We start from the raw sequence: 18142 nt of genomic DNA on the forward strand, positions 1-18142 counted from the left end.
TGTGGCCTTCTAGATCCTTAAGTGTGGCCTTTTGACTGAATCCAAATTTTACAGAACAAATCCTTGCTTCAAGAGGCAAGCTTTTTTCTCAGCTTGGTGGGAAAGTATCATTAGTTTATGATCACATGTGTCATAGTTCTAAAGCATTTGGTTAGTAACATAGCAGTAAATAGTGGCCTGGTAGCTGGAGCTGTCCACATGCAAACTCCTCTACAAAAGCAGCCCCTGAGCTTATGCCCCCCTGACTGCTTAATTACTGAATCATCATTCATGAGTTTAACCATTCTTGTTACAAATTAACAACAGAGTTCCATATGCATGCAAATATTCATTCTCTAAAGAAGAATAAACAATTTCTCAGTTTACCTCTGTCCATCGTCTTTGATCCAGTAGGTTTATCTGGGACAATTAGATGGTCTTGGTTGCTACTCAAGGAAGAAGTGTCATCACTAGATAAAGAGTTCAAAAATCCACTTTCTGATGTGACAACATTGTTTTCCAGGGCCTTGAGACTGCTTGCCTCTGAGGGTACAGGTGAATGAACCTGCACAGCAAATGTTATAGATTGTCCCAAATCTTCAGCAGCAGATGAACTGTTAACTATGTCGAGCCAGGACTGTCTTTCTTTACAAGAGGAGGAAGAAGAACTGCTGGGTGTCTTTGTTGAGTTTTCCAGGGAAGACAAAGAACACGATGTTTCACTCAATTTGGGTGAGGATGAGGATGCCTGCTGTGCAGCCTATTTTTCACAAATAGAACCAAAAAAGAATAAAAGAAATCATGATGTAGACATCATTTCTACTTTTCATTTTCAATAGAGATGCCCCAGGGTTCTTTCAAAAAGTGACCAATGATAAAAGAGTGAAAAAGTAAACGTATGATATTTATTTCTATTTGACAGCCACTAGGACGCCATTCTCCAAAACTGACTTGTACAATATTGAATTCACTGTTCTAGGACCTGAAAAGTCTCCGTACTATGGTTTACCACGTTCTTCAATGCTCTGCAGAAACTTAAAAGGCCTCTTTGGGGAATCTGTTAAAATATTGAAATATACTTTTAACAAAAAATAATTTGTAATTATCACTGAATTCACACTTATGGAGCAAAAACTTTTGAGAAAGGTGATTGGGAGAAAGAAAGACAAAGATAGAGCCAGACAGGAAGCAAAATCATGTTACCTGAGTGGATTTCAGTGATGCGGGCAAAGTGTAGGTATGTAAGCCGTTGAATATTGCTCATATATTCTTCAGCATGTAACAGCATCAGCTTATAACTACACAGGTTAGGTGAATGTTAATTCATTCACTCTTCAATAATTTAAAAACTTTAATAAAGTTTCACCAAAGAAGACAAGAATACATTTCCAGCCTCCTAATTTATTTATTTATTTATTTATTTATTTATTGAGACAGAGTCTCACTCTGTTGCCCAGGCTAGAGTGAGTGCCATGGCGTCAGCCTAGCTCACAGCAACCTCAAACTCCTGAGCTCAAGCGATCCTCCTGTCTCAGCCTCCCGAGTAGCTGGGACTACAGGCATGCGCCACCATGCCCGGCTAATTTTTTCTATATATATTTTTAGCTGTCCATATAATTTCTTTCTATTTTTAGTAGAGGTGGGGTCTCGCTCTTGCTCAGGCTGGTCTCAAACTCCTGAGCTCAAACGATCCGCCCACCTCGGCCTCCCAGAGTGCGAGGATTACAGGCGTGAGCCACCGCGCCCGGCCTAGCCTCCTAATTTATTAAAGAGAAACCAAAAGCTGCACCACAGACGATGAGAAGCGGGTTGAGGACACAGAATCTTCTGATAGCAGCTCCTAACAGGCACTCCAAGGGCACCTGGCATCCTTGGCAACATTCTCACCAGGACACAGAGAAAACATCAAGGTAACATCACCAGCAAGAACACTCTCTCAGAAAGGACTACATTTATTCTGAAACTTTTATCCTTGTTACATTTTGATGTTGAAAGAAACTTTTATCCTTGTTACATTTTGATGCTGAAATACACACCTTCTTTTGAAAAATAGTGATAGCATATAAAAGCTGTCTTTATGGAGTTTTCTTTAATGTCCTCCATAGCAAAATAAATATTCAACAACTCTATGTTGTTCCTCCATTTTTAATTTTGATGGTCAATAAAATCCAAATATCTAGACTCCAGCGCTCTGTGAGCCACCCTGTATCTCCAAAGGCAGATAAGATGGACATGGCATTGTATGGTTTGGTTTTATTACATCATCCTACGGCTGCGGTTCCCAACCCCCAGGCCATGGACCAGTACTGTCCATGGCCTGTTAGGAACCGGGCTGCAAGCAGGAGGTGAGTGGCAGGCAAGCCAGTGAAGCTTTATCTGTATTTACAACTGCTCCCCATCACATGCCATCCCCTCGTCCCCACCCCAGTCCGTGGAAAAATTGCCTTCCATGAAACTGGTCCCTGGTGCCAAAAAGGTTGGGGACTGCTGTCCTATTGGACATTCCTGTCAATTTCAAGCATTCAAAACTCCAAGGAAGTGACAGGAAGGAGATTGTTAAAAGAAGTCAAAAGAGCAAACTAGGATCCTCTCCAAAACCCTCAGAATCATTGCAACTAACTCAGAATGTTGACTTTGTTCCAAATCAATACGGCTTCAAGAATTTTGTAGGTGCTAAGCTCTGAGTTTTGATGGAAAAAGCCAATATTTACCCAAGGTGTGCCCAATCGGCTTGCATACTAGCCATAGACTGTCAAATAATCAATGAATCTGTTTTTAAGTAACATGACATTAAAATGTCTAGTTAAGATACTAGGTGATCACATATGTCATTCCAGTAATAACATATTGGCACAGACATGAAAATTTGCCATTGAGGAACATGTTAAGTAGCCTGGAAACTGGTTACCTTAAATCAGACCATTTAACGACCAAGAAATCAAAGTTCTGCAATTCACTAAATGAAAGTCTAGTTATCTAGACAAGGGAATGCACAACCTCCAAACTGCCCAAATAAACACCAGGAATCGTTTACTCATTAGCAGGATCTACAAAATAAATATTAACAAAAATATCTATTCTGGCCCAGTCCAGACACGTTCCCCTATTGTGAGCTATTTTAGTAAAACTGAGCTTCCATGTGATCAGCTTCCTTTTTAGAAAAGAGACCAAGCATGAGCTTTTCCTGTAGCTCCTGCTGCTACTACTTTAATTTGATTATAGCAAACTGGGCTGTTTGAGCAAGAGACTGTATACACAGTTGCTGCAACACTTTCTGCAAGGTTTTATGACTCTCAAAACTCTGCTTCAAGGACCGAGGAAAGATCTGGTAAATCAGCATCAGCAACATCTGTGAGGCATATTCCTGTTTGTGGTACGACTCAAACACAGTGCTCTCAATTTCTCATTTTCTCTAGGCACCATGTAACACTCAAACATTTGATTTTCAAATGGAGAAGAGTGAGCAAAACTAAAAAGAAAGAGAAAGAAGAATGAGAAGAACTGAAGAGGAGGAAAAATGAAATGAGAAAAACACTATATATATTATTAGGTTAGGAGGAGTTTTCATTGAAAGAAAGATTGACAAAATGCAAATCGAAGTGAACCTGGAGTTCTGTTTCAGGGGATTCAGTATGGGAACATGCTTTGTAGAGAGTGCAGTGCCAAGGCATGCTCTGTTATGTCTAACAGTCTGTAGCTACTAGTAGCCAGTGTCAGGCAGAGAACTCTAAGCTCAGTGCCTCTGTGAACCATTTGTGCAATATACTCATAAAACTCCCCAAAGCAAATCAAACGAAGGTAGAAAGGAGTGACAGTCTCTTCTCTCCTCCCCAACTCTGCTTGGCTAAGATTAGCCTGTCGTTCATGTGTCAGCTCAAACACCAGCTGCTCCAACAAGCCTTCTCTGATAGCCTCAGGGCCAGTTAGAAACCTTTGCCTGGTGCTCCTGGGCTTGCTTCTAGCATACCAAGTGGAATGTCATTTTATTTTAGTTGTCTACTTCTATGGTAATTATGGATTGGTTTAATTTTTTTTGGTGTGCTACTTAAGAACAGGCTGTTTTTAATCATTTTTGCATCTCTATTTTTTTGCATCTATACCTGAAACATAGATGCTAACAAATTAATGCCAACAAAGAATGGTCTAGAGATGCAGCTATGTTAAGAAAAGCACCCAGAGTAATTCAGCCTCTTACTGAGGAGTTCCCTGCAACTTTCCATAAAGTTGGTGTGGATGAGTTATGCTAATCCCAGGATCTAGGGTTACTGGTACCAATTACAATGCAAATAGTCTCACAAAATGTTCTCACAATCTCAAATAAGATTATCTTAATAATTTAATTAGAGATTAATAATTGTATGTGGTTTCAGTCATTTCAGAACATTTGGGTTTTAAATATTTCATTTTTAATGAGAAAATTAAATATATTTTAAAGATCTTAGTTTTAATTAAGGGACTATATGATTAAATTAAAAATTAATACTGATTTTTTTCCCATTTTCTAAATAGTATTTTTTATTGAAGATGCTTAATTCAAATGTTAGTTAGCTCTAAAAATCCTTTTTTAAAAAACTCCTTTCGAAACACAAGTTTGACATGGTGAAAAAGTTTAAAATGGCTACCAAAAGCCTACAATTAGGAAGAAGTGAGTCAGCAGAGAAATCTGAAGTACCATTACTGAAAGTGTATGGAAACAAAAAAGAAAATACAGGCATAACTTAAGATGAGACAAAATAAAACCAAATGATAAAAAAGGAAGTAAAGTACATAGCTTCTTTCCCTTAATTGGCCATATTAATAAAAACAAACCAGTCAATTGTTGTTAAGCCCTAGGAAGTATTATGGTTACATGACTTTAAAAACCAGGAGACCTTGTATCATATACTCCCTCCTCTGTCAATGGCCTTCTGCACGACCTTGGGCAATGAATCCACTCATCGCTCTGATCTTTAGTATCCAGGGACCTTGGAGAAGTCATTTTACCCCGAAGTCCTATTTTACTAGTTTCTTGCCTCCCCCATTGCCTCCCTCTCTGCCCCAGCTCATCCTCCAAACAACATATAGAGTATTTCTAAAACTTAAAACCGATTACAATATTCCTCTGCTGAAAAACCTATAATAACTGTCTATCACAAGTAGAGAAGTATTGATAGCCTTCATTAGAGCTGAGAAGGCCCAATGGACCCCTAATGACCACTCCAGCTATATCTCCTCCCCACTCATCCACTCCCTGCCAGCCACACTGGCCTTGTTTCTGTCCCTTCAGCACATCTCCAGGTCCTCCTGCCTCAGAGGCTCTCCCTGAGCATACTTTTGGTTGGCTACCTCCTTCCCATCACTTGGACCTCAACTGAAATGTCATTCCTCAGCAGGGTCTTCCCTGACAGGGGTACATAGAGCAACATCCTCTCCACCCCCATCCCCTAGCACATTGCCCTATTTTATACTCTTCATAGCATTGATCAGTCCTTGGGACAATTTGTTTGAATTATAAATTTATTGGCCCTCTTTCTCAACCTGGAACTTAAGATGCTCCAGGCAGGAGACATGGTCTGGTTCAGCTCAGCATCCCCATATCTGCCACAGTCCCTGGCACATGGCAGACCCACAAAAATATCAGCAGCCTGATGCACTCAGATTTACCAAGAGATGTAAAGGATATAACACGCAAGAATAGTCTTAATAAAACATAAATAGCTTGTAAGTGCTACTTACGATAGTTACATTTATTTCTCTGAAACTGGGCTTCCTCATTTGTAAAATTAACACTGGGTTTTTTGTGAGAGTCAAATGAAACCATCCTTCTCAAAGCCATGCAAAAGCACTAGACAAGTAGTATTTTTCTCATTCACATGGGGAAATACGTGCAGAGCAATAAATTTGTGGAGGTTGTGCAGGAAATCCCAACAATCACCCACTCACCCATCCATCTGTCCATCAGATGTTTATTTAGCTTCAAATATGTACTAGGCACAGTCAAAAATGTTGTGGGTAAACAGAAAGATATTGGATACTGCCTCTGACAGTAAGAAATTACTAATTAGAGAAATAAACCAGATACACAAAATCTATAAAACAAGGCAGATTATGATAACAATGTGAAAAAGCATCAAAAAACAAAGCTCTACAGAAATATAGAGAGCTCAGAAGAGGGCAAAATTATCCTGACATAGAGGACTAGAGAAGCTGTCGTGAAGGAAGACACATGTAAAGCAGTCTGGAAAAATACTGAAAAGGTGAAATTGGGGTTGGGGTGAGAGGCAACTGGTTTTGCAAGTGAAGAAACTTTATAACTAATTACTGGTGCAAGAGCAGGAAAGTCTGGAAAGCTTTTGGGAAATAGGCAGTTTCTCCAGCTTATGGCAAAGGAGAAATCAGCCACAAGACGTAACAGTAGTCTGAAGAAAGTCCAAGGGCCTTAAATACCAAGCCAAAGAGTCAGGAATTAATCAGATAAGCAATGAGGATTCAATGGAAGGTTTTATGCAGGTGAATCAATATTACCAGAACTTCACTTTAGGAAGACTAATTTGGAGACAGTTTTTTAAGGGGGGGAGCAATTAGAGACAGGGAAAGAAAAATAACTATTATTTCAATAACTCGGGCAAGGGCTAATGAGGGCCTCAACTAGGGAGCAGGAGAGGAAGGCAGGAGAGGGGTGTGGAACAGCCACTGTGCTTTGGCTGATTACTGGGATTTCCTCCACAACTTCCACAAATATCTTGCTCTGCACGAAATGCTCTGTCAAAAAGCTCCCCATTTGCAACTTTTTTTTTTTTTTTTTTTGAGACAGTCTCTGCCACTCTGGCTAGAGTGCAGTGGCATCATCATAGCTCACTGTAACCTCAGACTCCTGGGCTCAAGTGATCCTCTTGCCGCAGCCTCCCCAGTAGCTGGGACTGCAGGCACACACCATGATGCCTGGCTAATTTTTCTATTTTTTTGTAGAGATGGGGTCTTGCTCTTGCTCAGGCTGGTCTTGAACTCCTGAGCTCAAGCGATCCTCCCGCCTCAGCCTCCCAAAGTGCTAAGATTTATTAGGTGTGAGCCACCATGCCCAGCCATTTCTAACTTCTTTAAGAATAGATGGCTGTCCTTCCCACTATCAGTCTATCAATATCATGAGGCCTTCCAAAGAAGAAAGAGTAAAAAAAAAAAAAAAGGTCTTCACTCAGGACAGATCCTGATGTGTTCTTTCTTATCTTGTGGAATGTGGTTCAGCCCATTAGACGCAGATTGCAAATTGGTCTGGTGCTGAAGTTCCACAGCTTACCTTTACTCTATAGCAATTGGAGCAACTGGACACTGACTTAACTTTTTTCAAGATTTTAAAATTTTTGTGATAGTTTTCCGAAATACTATTTTTACACAATGTTGAGTTCATCATCACAAAATGAAAGTTCATTACCCAAAATACTTTTTTTAAGGCAAGAACTTGGGAAAAAAAATTATTTTTACCCACAGGCTCATGTATCTAAGTCATAGCTAGCCTATACCATATTGAGCCAAACAATAACATAATTCATGTTCAAGATAAAAGTTACTATGATATTTTTAAAATTTTCATTTGGTTAAATAAAAAGCCTAAATATTTTAACCAAGTGCCTTGCATGTCTGTTTTTCAGAAACAGGAGAAAACAAAAACAAAATCTGCCCGAGGAATATGTGAGCAGGAGGAACACATCCTGTTGCTAAGGGAAAAATAACTCTAGCTGTTCAACATTTATCTTACTATTTCCAATATATTTCTTTAGAAAATGTTCACATTAGTGGCTTGCCAAAAGATGCTCAACTTAGAAGTTTTAAGAAAAAGCATTTGATTGATGATTCTGAAAGCGTAAAGATTCTTTTGAATTCAGTGACCTAACTTGTGGGTCTCATAAGCATCCTTTCATTTATTGCTTTAAAACGAGCATTCCCTGGGTTTCTGCTGTGCGTCAGGTTAGACTGTCACTGTCACTGCAACTGAGCTGTGAACCTTCATCCAAGAAGACAATTTGGTTGCTTTTACTTTCACCAAGTAGAGTTCAAGATGCCTGACAATGCCCTTAGCAATCTGTGACCCTAGTTTGCCATTATAAAACTGAAAATCCCAATATCTACAACTAAAATAAATCACAAAGCAGTTACATTGGTGGGCACCGTGGGAGGGAGAAGGAATTTGAGGAAGAGATGGAGGCAGAACCAACCAAATATTTGCGCATTACAAGTTAAATTAGGAGACAGAGACAGAGGCAAAGGCAGAGAGAAAGAAACAGACACAGAAAGAGACAAAGAGAACCAAAACAAAAATATATGATTCTTTATTAAATCAACAACAAAGAACATATACTGAAGACTTAGTCTGTACAGTTGATGACTTTTTTACGAGCAATAAAGGGTAATTCAACAAGAAAGTTGTTAAAACCTGGGAGACACTTTAAGGTCTAGAGATAGCATTAATTTTGAGTGATATAAAGAAAATAAATGCTTTTTATAAATTCAGCAACTGATTTTCAAAGAGGAGAAAGATCATGTAAGGAAAAAGTTATGCATATATTAAACAGGAATATATCATAAGTTCAAAAATTGGTCTAAATTTTACCATATTCAAAGTTTAATTTTATTTATATCTTGCTTAATTAAGGCTAATCATATTTTATAGAGATTTTAATAATATATTCATTCAACAAATATTTATTTCATATCTTGGCTGCTAGTCAAATAAATTAGAAAAGTACCAAAATTCTCCACTGAAAGTGTGAAAAAATGGTAGAGGTCATTATTTAAGTGATCAATTTGATACTTTAAAAGGAAACTGACAAAACATAAAGACGAAAACATTATCAAACGGAATAGAAATTCTGGCAGAAGAGGTCTGGGATGTGAATGAGTAACCTGTCAGAACCTGTCCTCATTTGGGTCTATGAATGGACAAGTGTCATGGCCCAGTGGAAAGAACGTGTCCTATAAGGCTGGATAGGACGGGATTCCCAACTCAGGCACTGTGTCCACCGAGTGTTTAGCTATGCCATTCCACATCTCTGAACCTCAGTTTCCTCAACCATAAAAGGAGGACAGTTATGTCTACTTCCTCTTGATCTGGGAATAGAAAACAACTTTTTAAACCAGGAAAAAAGGCACTAACTGCAATGGAAGTGATGGATAAATATGACACATTAAAATCAAGAACATCTGTTCAAAAAGAGAAATCACGAAACAGAGTTTAAAAAAAAAGGGGAGATTAGCTCACTTTTAGCTGACGAAGGACTAATACATAGAATAATATATTAAGAAATTATATAAATCAAGACAAAGAAGAAGACGAGGAAGAGGAGGAGGAGGGGAAGAGAGAACTAAAAATGTACGAAAGACTTAACGGATACTTTGCAAAAAAGAAATCCAAATGGCTAATTAACACAAAAAGATGTTTGGTCTCATTAGCAGTCACATAAAATGCAAATTAAACAATACTACTTCTCAGGGCTATTTGGGAGATTAAATGATTATATATTTAAAGCACCTACATAAGTCCTGGTACATGGCAGGTGTAAAACCATAAATCAACTTCCCCAGTGATCCTTGTTTCACCCTTTCTAAGGGCCATCACTCTAACACTAAGTGCATCCAAATATGAAGCGACTCCCCATGGTCTCAACATCCATTAATAATATGAACTTACATTAGGTGCTTCCAAAGCTTAGAACCAAATTTGGACTCCTCTCTAGTGAATACAGAACTCATTCGATACATGATTTTAATGCACTGACCCCATTCCTGCTTCCTGCTATCTTTCTCACTCTACTTTTCTCTTCATACTGGGTTTTTTTTTCATCTTCTTTAAATTTATTTTGCATTATTATAGTACACTCATCTAGGCAAGGCACTTAAATTCTTTCAGAGAACAAGTAGGGCATAAACATTATGAAATAAACCTTTGCAAGCATTGGCCTATCACTTAGAAGCCCTTTGCACTCCCGTGAATCCTCTGAGCACATGTCTGTGGGTCACACAGGAACAGACCGAGTTTGTCACACTAGTGGGTTGCTATGGAGAAGGCTCAAAATCAGCACCCTGAAAACTGCACTTGCTCTTTGGCAGGTACCTTAATTTAGCCTATTCTAAAAATGTATTGGTCAAGGTAGTTTCTTCCCAGTTGGAAGGAATGACGTCCACACATTGGATCAATAACCAGCAGACTACTTACCTCGGCACATAGCGAAGGAGACTGAGTCTGGGATGAGTAAGGAGGGGGTGGTGTCTCCGCAGCTATTTCAGGATCTTCCTGTTCACTTTCACTGTAACATTCTATAACAAAAATGAAAATGCTTAATGTTTCAATGCTGCCATCACTTGTTCCATAATGCATGAGCAGAGGTTTTTCTCCGTCTAGCTACTGCAATTGCGAGCCACTTCAGAAAGTCCATATCCAGTGAACTACCTGGTGCAAGGGAATTACATAAGGGGGAAAATAAATGGCCACCCCAGGGCTTCTGCCATCCAACAGCATTCAATACGCAGAAACAGGACCAACCATAGCTCAGGGAAAATAAAATAATTCCTCAAAAGAGGTGTGAATCATATACTAAGAGAACATAAAATCACTAGTGATTAATTTTAATCATAGGAATCCTAACGAGCTGAAACTGGCAGGAAAACTCAACCATCAACGGTGCACGGAGAGCAAAGGGAGGACCAGGGCGAGTGAGGAGGCCGAGCCAAGTGTGGGGAGAGCCCTACGGGATACAGTAGAGAGCAAAGCTGAAGGGTCACTGAGGCCATGTGATGGAAGGCCTTAAATGCCAGGACAAGAAGAAGTCCTGTGTGTAGTTGTTCACCCCTCACAATCTATAAATATGCAATAGTTGCTTATTTCATGGAAAAGAGGACCAAGAAGATAGGACACTGATTTCATGGTATTGTATTGTATTCCTTTAATGTTTTAAAGTCAAGTTGCCACTTTTTCATTTTTGAATCTAAGACTTTATTATTTTGTAATCAAAAGATGTAACTCCCCACTTCCAGTTTCTGAGTCTTATGTGGTCTGAGCATTTCAGACATACTATCAGCTCTGTGGCCCTGGGACCCAAAGCCCCCCTCTTCTCCACACTAAGGAGTAATTGCATCATTATGGAGAATTAGACTCTATGAGCTTTTGGACCCTGAAAGCTACCGACTGAGCTAAAAATAAGGCCTGTGTTCCAATCTGACCTTCAGGTTCCTAGCACAATCTTAGACTCAACACACATCTGGCGGAAATATTAAGATCTCAGGAAATAGTGGGATGAAAGTCATCTGACCAGATCACGACGAGATGGTGTCTATGAGTAAGAATTCAGCAACTGGGGCAATCAAACATTTGCATTGGCGACAGAGATGTCAGTGAAGCCCACAGCTGCACAAGTGTGGGTGAAGTGTGAAAAGCATTCATAGCCAGCATGGGAAGCTCTGTTTCATGCTGGTGAATCTGTCTGTCTCCACATATTCTCACATCATTTTAAATGCCAAAGTATGCTTCATCAGGATCAGACTATACATAGAACCTGACATTGTCTTTTTCATCCTATTTCAACTTATTCTAATATTCTTGCTGAATTTTCAGAAATTTAAAATAGAACATACCTTCATCCTTTGGAGTGGATTCATGATGGATTACAGCTAATCCAAGTTTATTCAACCACCTAAAATTCAAATAGAAAGTAAATGTTTGAACAAAGACATTGGTTCACTACCCATTTACCTTCCTCCTGGACCTTGAAGGAGGATATTGTGCCAGACTTTGTTATGAAAGTAAGTCATAATTCTACTGCCAGCATGAACATTTCCAGAAACAGCATAAGTTTTTGGCATTGACATCTAAGGCCTTTGGTTTCATAATACTTTACTTACAGAGGTACCCTTTATAAGACAAGAAGTGAGGTGGCCTATAGTCCTGTTGGTTAATGTGGGCAGCTAAATTAGATATTCTAAATATACAAACACATATATCTTCTTCTGTAATTGTGCATTTGAAATCTTCAGCAACCATCAAATCTTTTATCATTGTGTTTTGTAACTTGGCCATTAAAGTTATTGGGTGTTATCTCTGTAATTCTTAATAATGTCTGTTTATTTTAGGAAAAAAATCATAGGAATATTTTTACTCGATCAGTAAAATATCTGGTGAGAATTTGACAGATAGTCCTAAACTGAAGGAAATTTTAATTCCTTGAAGAATTTTATGTAAGGTAAAAATCGACAATGTCCTATGTACCATTTTATTGACAATGAATTCCAGTTAAACATCAATAACAAAAGTAGAACTAGACATACCTTAAGAAACTCAAACTTGGCTTAAGATTTCAGATTACTGTAGTTCCTTCTCAAGGGTTTAGTTAGGAACATATTTTAAAACACAAATTTTTAAAAGATAAGACACAAAGTATGTCTATTTCATATATTCCTAACTATATAATCTTATAGTTACACAGAAAACATTATTTTGAGACAGTGAAAATCTAGATGATTTATTTCCCACTTCTTTCCAGTTTTCTGTATTCTTTAAAATACTCCGTATTGTATTATATTCTTTTTTTTTTTTTTTTTTTTTGAGAAACTAGAGCATTCAACAGTGGCCCAAGTCAGCCAATACTGACAAAATTACAATAACAATGCTATGCATTCATCCGTTCATTTATACTTTTGATTTCTCCTAGTCCTGCAATACCTCATGAACAATGCAGTATGCCTCACTTACACCAGGACATAAATATTGCACATTCCCATGTCTACAATTGCCACCTGATTAAGAATCCTTACCCAATCCTCAATCTGCCATATCCCTTATTTTATAACAGGAAATTTATAATAAATTTGATTTTTAAAAATAAACAAAATAGGAGTTTCTAAAGAAGGAAGATGAGCTCTAACTCCCTTTAAGGAGTTCCCTTCAGCACCACGATAAACACGGGCTATCTAGTGGCCACTTAAAATTGGACCAATAAAGAGCCCAGATTATGCCATAGGAACCCAAAGATGTTTATCAAGTCTCAGTAGAATAATAGACAAAATAAAGGGACAAAAAAAATTACAAGAAAAATGCAAATGGCTAAACAATACAGGAAAATAATTCTCAGTCTTAATAGTATTTTAGGGAATGTATATTCAAACACAGAAAAATATTTTCACCACTAGATAGAAAAAAATTAAAAATACTGATTTCTAGTATTTAGGAGAAAACGGAAAAATGAACATTCTCATCTTTTGTTGAATTGACCATGAAAATTGACACAGCTGATTTTGAGCAGGCAATATGATGATATTATTCAAAATTGAGACATCCATATCCTTCACCCAACAATTCCAATTATAAATACTAATCCTACACAAACACACTTTAGTGTATACAAATAAATATGGAAGAATTCTAATTGCCAAAAAGGCTTGTAGGGGAAAAAAAAAATCCATCGAGACAATATAATCGTCCATTAATAGGAAAATGGATAAATAACTTATGACATTGATTTTATCAATACTATGTTCCAACAAAGCTAATAAAAAGGCTAAAATGGGGAGGAGGGTTCTGTAATAACCTGGAAAAATCCTAACATACCGTTAATTGAAAAGAGCAAGTACAGAACAATATGTTTAGTCTGATCTAATGTACTTTAAAAACTATTAATATATATTTGTGTATGTGCATAAATTGGTACACAGAGAAAATTATTACATATCTAACTATTAAAAGTGGTTAACCCTAGAAAGAGTAGTTGAACTGGAAAGTCAAGGCAGGGGTATGAGAAATTTTTCACTTTTTCTACCTCTGTATTGATATTTTTTATATGAACATGTTTTATGTATTACTTAACTAAAATAAACATTTAAAAGTAGGCAAAACACAATAAATTTATTGGTTCACTTTTTTAAATATCATAACAATTTTTAGCTTACATCTGATTTTGTAATTGTATAAGCTGATCCTCCCCCCAAAAAAGCATCTAAAAGTGAAATAGGAAAAAAATTTTTAAAAAGATAAAGACAAAAAATAGTTTAGAATTGAGAGTGTCTGAAACAAGAAAGGGCATTTCTAAGCTTCATTTCAGAACATGGAAATATAGCAAAACGGAAGAGCATTGACAATAAAGAAAAGATTCCTCTCAGCCCTTACCCAAAACTCCTGTCCTTCCATCGCAACCGTTAGTTACTTGTTGTGAAAACCTGGTGATTGTTTAGAAACTTGTTTGACTATTTTCTTTCTAGGACACACTGACACCGGCTCGGAGTACTTTCTTTGCTAAGAACATTTTTTAAACATTATGGCAGTAGGAAAACTTCTGGCTAAATAGATGGATGTACAAAAGGACTTATATTTACATAAAAGATGACAGATGTTTCCTGGGAGTTTGTTGTATTTTAACTTGATGTGAATATTGTGTGTGTTTTGGAGGAGAACAAGTGTTAAGAAATCAATGTACAAAACAAGAGTGTTTTTCCCACAAACACTGAAAAAGGTAGCTACCGTCTCTGCTTAGAAACCAACTCTTTCCTTACCTGAATTACTTATCCCTGTACTTTTAAATTGAGAATCATTGCAGAACATGTGGAGTTTCTATTAAACTTAATTACCTTTCCCTTCATCGTCCCTGAGAGGAATATCACCATCCAGAAACGCAGTTACCCAAGGAGGTGAACTTCTAAAACAGGACTCATCACTGCCAATGCCAACCCTCACTCTCCTACACCCCTGCATCTCTCTGGGCAATACCCAGGACTGGCTCAAACACGCTGCATCAGTAAGAAAGAAGGCTCTTCAGGTGTTATGGCAAAATAAATCTCTAAATATCATCTGCATTGTCTTGTGGGATGAGGGAGAAATTTCATTGTTGACTATTAGAAAAAGTCATCTTTGGAATAATAAAACTCCATAATGATATTATAAATATAATAAGTTACGATAAATTTCAGGCACAGATAAAATGAACCATTTACCTATGAGTGGACAGATGGACATTTTTCAAGTATAAATGTCACTGAGAGATTCAAAAACATGGGGTTAAAATACCTCGAGTTCAAATTTCAATTTATATCTTGTTTGTAAGCTGGAAAGATAACCACTAACAGAATTTCAAGTAAAATTAACTGGTCTTCACAGCATAGACAGGCAGTAAGATCTTGGTTTCGATAACTGTGAAAGGCTTTGATTAACCACCAACAAGATAGAGTATTATATGTATCACATCGATGCTAATCCTCATGCCACTCTACCATGCAACCTCTGCCATTCGATATGCGTCTGCGACGGGAAAACACAGAGCCAAAGCTAAATGGACCGGAAATGTAGACAAACACAGAGGTGAGGAAGGGAAGCCAGGAGGTGAGGAAGGGAAGCCGGCAGGTGAACACTCTGACTGTGATTTAGAGAGAAAATCTGCCTGAAACACAACAGATTCAGACGACCGGGGGAGGGGGGGAGGGTCTCACAGTTTTATCGGTTTAAAAATGTATTTTATATTGTAGGAGAAATTCACTAGGTCACAAAATGCTCAGAAACAATTGTTTTTCTGGTAAACAGTCTCACTCGCCTCTTGCTGGAGAGAGGACTACTTTGAGAGAATCAGCCACAGGATGAGTGGAAGCATGTGGCCGGGGAAGAAAGCCAGAGATGCAAGGCACTTACAGAGAGAAAAAGCCAGGGATGGCAGGGGACACTGGGGAAGGGGCGGGGCAGCACTGTTTCACCACCATTAAAGACTAGAACAGACTACTGGGGACTAAGTGCTCGGCTGTCACAGGGCTCCAAGGACCAGAGGTCAAGACCTTGTTCCTCCCACACGCCGCTTACACAGTAGGGTCTTGCTACTCAGCAGGATTTAGCTACCATTGCAGATTAAAAAGATAAGTAAAGAGCTGGAATGGTGAAGATTTTAAAATCCTCTCCTCTTGTGTACCTGCTCTTATATTTCTAAGATGCTTAAGAAAGCCACAGGGAAAAAAGCTAAAATCAGAAAAAGAGTAGAAACAATCTCTCTCTTTGTCCAATCAAATCAGTGACTTGTTTGGAAGACTCAATTAATTCCTTCCCTTGTCATTTCTAACACAGGGCTTCCCAAATTTCTGGTACAAAGCCATTCTGCCTGCATCTGAAGGGCTGTGGTGGGGACGTGAGTGCAAGGGGCAGATGACAATGCTTCTAGCTGGACAGGGCTGCTGACCGGATGTCCTGTAGGAAGAGAGAGAGTGTGTGTGTGTGTGTGTGTGTGTGTGTGTCTGCATATTTGGTGAAAGGCAGCTGTATTTTGTTTCTAGGGCAAAAGGGTAGCTGCTTTAATTTTCTAGAGCAAGAGGGTAAAGAAAAATTATACAGGGCATATAGGTAAGAAAATCATTATGAATAAATAAAATAAACTGAGCATAAACTGTATGAATAGAGGGATTATGTGTGGTCTTTTAATTGCTATTGCCCAGCATCTGCTGCACTGGGGCACACAGTAGGTGTTCCATACACATATTTTCAACTGGTGATGGGAAAGTAATAAGAGACACTAAGAATTGTGAGAATAGGGCTAACTTGAATAGAATGCCTTCTGATGCCTCAGCTCGGCACCTTAAATTCAGCCTGCTTCAAGTAACAGCCATTGTCATCACATCTGAATCTAGAGCAGCAGGGGACCGTGTAGGGCTGGTAGTATTCCACGCATATAGCCCGCTTAATTAAGCAAAGCAAACCAGAAATGGAGCTAAGCATCTAAAACTTTAAGTTAGACATACTCTGAACATGGACAGTTTGCAAAATGTTCAGGAGGATCCCCCGAGAGGAGATAAACACATGAATCATCACGATAATCACACAGCACATGTTAAATGCTGTGGGGAGATTTTGCATGTAGAAAGCTGAGAAATCAGTTACATAATCCTTTCAAATCTTTCTCCTTGTGCTGGAGAGTCTCATTTTCACATTTTCTTATGTCTTCTGTCTATTTCTTTCTCAACTCAGGGGTTCGCTCAGAAGAATCATACCACCTCTTCCTAAAATAGCCATTTTGATATGCACAGTTCTCCAAAATGCTTCCAAATAGTAGAGAAGAAAGCAAGAAGACCTTACAACTTCTAAAGAAATTAATTCTTAAATAGAAATAAATAAAACAGTAATTGATATGAACACATGCTTAAAATTCTAATACCTGACCAAAGTAATATACTCCCATGAGGGCTGGATTTACTGATTTCCTCTACTTACACGTTCATTTCCTGCATGTTCTCAGCTGCAAAATAAAAGGTCTTGATCTGTGGATGGCTGATCTTAAAAGCACTAAAAGGGGGAAAGGCACAAACGTATAAGAAATTAGTGTTTGTAGTCATCAATGAACCTAAAAGCAAATCAGTCAAATATAAGCTTTATAAGCTTGTCTGCTTTGTAAATTTACAAAAAAAAAATGATTTAGTCACATTAAATACCTATTGTCTAGTCCCTATTTCACATAGCGAGCTGAGGGTCAATTTATTATGTCAGGACATTTAGAACAGGACTCTTAGCCCCCCAATAGTGTCCCCTGAAAACACAGAGGCATATCCTTTCCTTCTCACTTGCTAACTGGTTTGCTATAAAGACACAATAAATTAAAATTTAGAGTGATAAAGGTATCACTTCAAAATACTCAGATCAACTCCATCAAGCAAAGTATTTATTCAAATTCAATCATATGCACAGAAGAATTTTATTTACAGGAGAATAATCAGGTAGGGAACTTCCACATTGTGATAACACATCAGAAACCTTATCCAAGGAAACTTTTATTAGCAAAGGAAAAATACCAGGTCGATTTTAGTTGAAAAGAAAAGTATAAAACATTACAGATAACAAGCAATAAAGTGTTTCCATTTCACCATTTAGACCGGAAGTCCTGTAGCACGGGTCAGGGTTTTTATAAGTAACCAGTCAAAAACCACAACAATGAACACTGCCCGTGTGTCACTGGAGATGTGCAACTGCAGAGAGGCAAAGACTTAAAGCTAACACCAGTTTATTCATTTCCTTAGCAGAAAACAACTAATCAATTGCTGCAACTAGTAACATAGGACAATAAGGAAATGCCCCTTTATGATAAGACTGGAAAAGATGTCAAAGATAGAGGAAAATAATAAGAGAAAGGTGAATGAGGACACATATGCAAAAGACAGCAGGATGCTATCATGGGAAATGTGCTTG

At 38.1% G+C, this 18142-nt stretch overlaps 1 protein-coding gene across 1 annotated transcript in view; it reads right to left on the reverse strand.

The window, feature by feature from the left end:
* IPCEF1 (interaction protein for cytohesin exchange factors 1) overlaps positions 1 to 18142 on the reverse strand; it is a 72524-nt gene that overhangs the window by 26852 nt on the left and 27530 nt on the right. Inside the window, exons 6-9 of the mRNA XM_069489098.1 lie at positions 17174 to 17245; positions 11581 to 11639; positions 10166 to 10266; positions 367 to 739 (exon numbers count right to left, since the gene is read on the reverse strand). Of these exons, the coding sequence (XP_069345199.1) occupies positions 367 to 739; positions 10166 to 10266; positions 11581 to 11639; positions 17174 to 17245 (605 nt within the window). The remainder of the gene's footprint in view (positions 1 to 366; positions 740 to 10165; positions 10267 to 11580; positions 11640 to 17173; positions 17246 to 18142) is intronic.

This window comes from Eulemur rufifrons, chromosome 15, assembly GCF_041146395.1.
Source record: "Eulemur rufifrons isolate Redbay chromosome 15, OSU_ERuf_1, whole genome shotgun sequence".
Classification (NCBI taxonomy): Eukaryota; Metazoa; Chordata; class Mammalia; order Primates; family Lemuridae; genus Eulemur; species Eulemur rufifrons.